Source organism: Pelophylax lessonae (assembly GCF_965119305.1).
Source record: "Pelophylax lessonae genome assembly, chromosome: 1".
Classification (NCBI taxonomy): Eukaryota; Metazoa; Chordata; class Amphibia; order Anura; family Ranidae; genus Pelophylax; species Pelophylax lessonae.
Window position 1 is genome coordinate 323,234,585 of NC_138768.1, and position 6,230 is coordinate 323,240,814.

Genomic DNA, 6,230 nt, shown 5'->3' on the forward strand with positions numbered 1-6,230 from the left:
TCTCTCTTTCTCTCTTTCTCTCTTTCTCTCTTTCTCTTTCTCTCTCTCTTTTTCTTTTTCTCTCTCTTTTTCTTTTTCTTTTTTTCTCTCTTTTTCTTTTTTTTTTTCTCTCTCTTTTTCTTTTTTTTTTTTTCTCTCTTTTTCTTTTTTTTTTTTCTCTCTCTTTCTCTCTCTCTCTCTCTCTCTCTCTCTCTCTCTCTCTCTTTTTTTTTTTTTCTCTCTCTTTTTTTTTTTTTTTTTTTTTCTCTCTTTCTCTTTGAGAGGCAAACATTAGTTCATACATAGCGTGTGTTTGAATAGTTTGGACAGTCTCACAAATTATAGGGGCAACAGGTTGTTTCCAGTGCCTAAGGAGGATCAAGCGTGCTGCTAACAATATGTGCACAAGCACCGTCCGGAGGTGTCTGGGCAATTTGTCTATTCAAGGAGCAGAGCCCCAAAGGGGGGAGGGGGGGGGGGTTAGTGAAAAAGGGGATCCCACTATGGTGGACATTATGTTTTCGAAATGCCATTCCAGTAGCTCAGTAGTTTGGGCCACGCCCACAGCATGTGAAAACGAGAACCAAGTTCCCCACAGCCCCTCCAGCATTGTGGAGACGAGTGTGGTGAGAACTTTGCTATATGCTGGGAAGTGAGGTACCACCTCAGATTCAATTTGTGGGTTAACTCCCACAAACCTGCAGATTTGGTGACCGCATATGTGGTGGTCAGTGCCTTTTGACACTCCGAAGTATGGAAGTGCATATTGAAATCTCTTTCCCATAAAATGTAGGGGGAGGTCTTAACAAGGTGAGTTTACCTTGGAGGAAGTTATTAGTGTCACTTTTTAATGTAGCATTAGAGAAGGACATTTGAAATTCCAGGCATGCAGACTACAAGTTGCTTCTTTAAACAAGTGTAGACACTGGGTTCTGCTGCTGATATACACGTTGCTATGATATTTAAGGATACACTAATTCTGCATTGGAGAAATGGGTTTTCTAGTCATTTGGGTACATGTGAGTCCAGGCAAAACTGTATCCCTTGATACCCTCAAAGGCAGGGGCATATGATTTTAATCAAAACTTTCTTACTTTGGTAAATTTAGATAATGATATTGGTGAAGAAATTAAAGCATGTGTAATAAATACTGTAATTGCTAAGAAGGTGCTATATTTTGGCCTTGAAAAGAGGCAACAAATGTTCAGGTGTATACCTGTTAATTGCCAGGTCCCAGATTGGTGCAAAGATTTCGTCCAGACTTAAAAAGGAAATTTGAGGAATTCTTTGAGGACGACACCATCATGGAATACATTTACCACTGCAATGCCCAGACGCCAAGGTAGGTTATATTAAAAAGATTTGTTTTTAGTAAGATACTTTTTAAACCTCATTGTAAAATAGGCCTGATGCATGTCATTTTACATAATTTTTGCATGATTTAGATGCCTGGTGTTTTTTCGATTGAACTTCACATAGAGTTTTTTATAGATTGCTTTAATTAGGGATGTGAGGAAATGCAGTCAGCGCATCGCTGAATAACTGCTGCCATGAAATCCATAGCAAATGAAACTTCCTGTCATTGTACCTGGTGATAACTGAAAGAGGAAGTAAACCCTCCTCTGCAAGTTGTACCTATAGGTAAGCCTATGATAAGGCTTACCTATAGGTACTGTAAATATCTCCTAAACATGTACCGTTTAGGAGATATTTACCTTAAATGCAGCCAGTGACATCACTGGCGCACCAGCGGCCGTTCCTTCAGAGCCCCGTGCCGTGACCGTCTGCTCCCGCACGCATGCGCGGGAGTGATGTAATCGTGGGTCCAGCCAATCAGATGGCCGGATGCCGCGAACCTGGAAGAAAGGTGACAGAACATGTCACCCATGGGAGAAGTGAGCGGTCTGTGCTTCAGGCCTTCGTTCTAAGGTAAGTATATCATAATGAGCTAGTATGCGATGCATACTAGCTCATTATGTGTTTGTCTTTCACGTGTACTTTTTGAAAAAAAAAAAAAAAAATTCTGAGGTTTACAACCTCCTTGAAGTAAAAGAGTGCAGTATTTTCGAAGTGATGAATAAAGGGGTAAGAATATGTTTGGGAGGCTAGATATTTGGAACCTTTATAGTAGAAGGTTAAGGCCAGAGTTCGGGTACTATTCGTCAAGTCAGGGTTAGGGGCGCAGGTAGATTTCAAGAATCGGGAGGAAAGCTCAAAGCATTTAAGGGACGGTAGGTACCAGGAAACAGGCAAGTGCCACACCAATTGGAATCAAGTTCCACTGTCAGATAGATGAGGAGCATGCTTCAAGAATCCTAAAGTTGGTCATAGATCATACTATATATATATATATATATATATATATATATATATATATATATATATATATATATATATATATATATATATATTTTTTTTTTTTTTTTCAGCCGGAATTGGAACACAATGATTAGCGGCTGCAGCCACTAATTGGCAAAAGGTTTCCAACATTCCTGTTCAGCAGAAGTCAATCTAAGGATTAACTTCTGTTGAATGAGGGCGGTCATATATGGTTCGAAATGGAAAGGATCCTTGCTGAACTAGCCAAATTTTGATCCCTCTGTGGCTGGCTTAAGACAAAATAAAACTCTTCCAGCACATATAATCTGACTATAGCCTTTTAAAGCAGATATACTAATGCTTTTATAAGTCTGTCCATGCATGCTAATGCAATGTAAAGAACATTCTGCACAAATTCACATATACATATACCTGGACAATGGACGTATGTTCAATTTTGCCCATTCAGGCAAGCCATGCCTGAGAATGTATACCATTCCATACTCTACATTGCCTCAACCAAACTTCTGTGTGTGAGTAGCTCACTAACTTCTGATGAGTCTAATAGAAGGAATGTACGTAGACCTGCATTGAGATGGGCACGTAAGGGAAACTCACCATGTTGTGATGTCAGAGAAGGACATCAGCATATATACTGTGTTTCTGTTGCAGCCCATGTACATATATGAAACCTGGCTGTAACCTGTACAAACCAGAAGTAGATATTGCTTTTGTTGGCATAGGCATCAGTTATGCTAACGAAGCCTATTCAGTTATTAATAAACTTATCATGAACTTTTCTTTTATGTTCCTGTTAGTGGTGAAAGTGCTTTCAAAACCATGATGGAGAGGTTTGGCTGGGCTAAGCGACCCATGTTGCCTCGTCTTAATTTGATTCCTAAAACCCTTCCCATTACATTTATCTATGGGGCAGAGACCTGGATTGACAGCAGCACGGGGGAAAAAGCCAAAGAGCTACGACCTGACTCTTATGTGCACACACTGGTAAGAGCTTGAAAAAGGTGGATTCTGTCTGCAAACATCAGATAACTGATAGCGTATTTTTGGCATATTCTGTTTCTATCTATGGACCTGTAAAACTCCAATATATCTCATTTTTGTTCTTGGGTTTAAATGCGCTTTAACCATTTTTGTTACTATAACTTCATGTCATTTTGCTCAGCTAGTAAAGTACTGTACTCCCTGAGCTGTTCATAATGCCTTTATTGAAATCTCATGTAGAGACCAGAGTAATTGTAAGTTTTTGTCTCTACATGAGTTTTCAATAAACGTATTAAGAGTAGTTTGGTGAGTGCAGTATTTTCTAATCAACCTGTCATGTATTGCCAAGAGATGAGACCTGTCTTGTGTGCATCTGTGAGCTGTGCCATCCTTGGAACAGTGGATTATATAACTGTCCCATATAGACTGGCTATACAACGTATTATCTTATAAAAGATGTACCTAATGTATGATTACGTTTTTAGGTTTGATTAAACCTAGAAAAGTTGGCACAGGTTGCATCTGACACAACACAAGAAGCACCACTAAAAACTGAACACTTGAATATCACCTCCATGTTCTTGTGGAATAGGGGAAACCTACAGCAGGTTTTCACTGGCACAAAGTTGCCTATATACAGTGTTTCACAAAAGTGAGTACACCCCTCTCATTTTTGTAAATATTTTATTATATCTTTTCATGTGACAACACTTAAGAAATGACACTTTGCTACAATGTAAAGTAGTGAGTGTTCAGCTTGTATAACAGTGTAAATTTGCTGTCCCCTCAAAACAGCTCAACAATGCCATTAATGTCTAAACCGCTGGCAACAAGCTGTGGATTTTTATTTTTTTTTACATTAAAATAATTATGTTATACTTATCTGCTCTGTTTAGTGGTTTTGCACAGAGCAGCCCTGATTCTCCTCTTTTCGGTCCCCCGCCATGGCTCCTGGCCCCTCCGCTGCTGCTGAGTGCCTCCAGAGCAAGCACACACATTCGCACCTCGGCCCCGCCCCTGCCCCTCTCTCTCCTCATCTGCCTCTGCCAATGATGAGGGGTACCCAGGAAAGCTGAGTGAAATGCATTAACATTAATAGTGGAGGTCTCAAAGCCAGGGGCTGTCGTCATGATTGTTTTGGGCAGAGTGTTCAGGTCTGCTGCATAGTGGACAAACTGGAACCTATTCAGTTATATCAGCATAGATATTTCTTCATCCTATGTTGGGTCTACAGAAGAGATTCCCAAATAAGTCATCAAATCACTGCAAAGGAGCAGGTTTTATGGATATCCACTGAGGTAGATCAATGGCTTTGCTGAGACATTAACACTTTGGCTTGTGGGTATGTGAGGTACCTGCAAAATATGCATGTAAATGGTATTTGAGGATAGGCAAGGGAAGCCTTCTACTGAGCAACTGGGCCTTTCTAGACCTCACCTCCTATTTTAGTGTAATCAATGAAAATAGTATATGAATAAGTATAAATGATCATATTTGTGATATCTAAATGAGATCTTTATGTGCATGTATTGGTAAACCTCACTGTAATATTTTCTTATCCTCAGGCCATCAAAGGTGCCTCTCACCATGTATATGCAGATCAGCCAAATATCTTCAATGAAGTGGTGGATGAGATTTGTGATGCGGTGGATTGAGTACACTGTGATATCCAGAAATAAGGAAAAGCTCCTGGTATATGAACCAGATTTACTAATATATAAAAAAAATACCAACAATGGCTCACATTTTGGCTTTACACTTTAAGCTGAATAGTTTAGAGCCCATCTTTACTAAATGAAGTAGGTTTCCCACAGTGCCACAACCGAGCATAGCGCTCTCTCCTGGTGATATTCACCAACTGTTTGCCTGATGATGATCTTGCGATTGGAGCACCAACTGTTAAAAGTTAACCAAACTTTTTTTTGTTTTTTTTATACTTTATATTGGAAGATTGTCACTCATTTTGAATCTAAAAGGACTCAAAGCAATGAATGTTTGACCTTAATGTGCCAAATCTGTCCAGCGCACAAATAGAGGAGCATGTCTTGTATAAACAGGCTCAAATAAAAAAAAAAAACAAGCTCTGAGTAGGCATTCTAGAAGGATGACCCTGCCAAGGCCAATGTTTGCTTCTAGTGGATGTGTAAATGAGAGGGCCCCTAAATAAGTAACGGGATGTGACTTTCAGAAACCTGTGGATTACATGTTTGATGTTGTTAGAACTACCTCTGTAATGTGTAAAGAACCTGTTCTATTTTAAGGTAATATCTAGATTTATCCTAGTGATACATCGTATGTTCATTTTATTGTACTTGACAGAACAGGTTATGGTAAACTTGTTTCTTTGTGTAATCTGTGGTATGTTTTATGTTCACTACAATGAGCGCTAATGTAGTTCTAATTCTATTTGTATGAGTGGTATTAGATGTTGCATCGCCTTTTTTAACATTAACATTATACCAAAAGAAAACATGAAGACTTGCTGGCATTCATTTGTAAGAAACCTCAATGGAAGACATGCTTATTCAATAAAGCCAATGGCAATTGACAGAATTCAAAGATCAAATTTAGTAAGCTAAAATTAGTTTGGTTCCTATACGTGTATAGGCTTATAACAGAACCATAATATAAAAGAAAAGCAATTGGAGAGTTCTCCATGGATGTTTTATTTATCTTCTATTGAATCCTGTTCTGTACTATAATTCCTTATGGTAGAGGGACAGGGTTGTCAACAAATGTTCACCAGTCCCTAGATGTAGGGGCTGCATTTGTACAAAATAAATTTGTTGATCTTGTAAAAATGCAATCTTCTCATCACTTACTGACCGCTGAACTGAAAGTATGTTATTTATGCTATGTAAACTACTAATTACATCATCTCACATGTTATGGAAACGAACAAAAGGCAAAAATGATTGAAGTCAGCATTG

At 38.8% G+C, this 6,230-nt stretch overlaps 1 protein-coding gene across 2 annotated transcripts in view; it reads left to right on the top strand.

Moving 5' to 3' along the window:
• ABHD4 (abhydrolase domain containing 4, N-acyl phospholipase B) overlaps positions 1-6,082 on the top strand; it is a 44,854-nt gene extending 38,772 nt beyond the window's left edge. For both annotated transcript variants that reach the window (XM_082243867.1, XM_082243868.1), the window contains 3 exons: positions 1,210-1,321; positions 3,117-3,303; positions 4,866-6,082. In XM_082243867.1, the coding sequence (XP_082099993.1) occupies positions 1,210-1,321; positions 3,117-3,303; positions 4,866-4,955 (389 nt within the window). In that variant the 3' untranslated portion in view covers positions 4,956-6,082. The remainder of the gene's footprint in view (positions 1-1,209; positions 1,322-3,116; positions 3,304-4,865) is intronic.
• Positions 6,083-6,230: the final 148 nt, after the last annotated feature.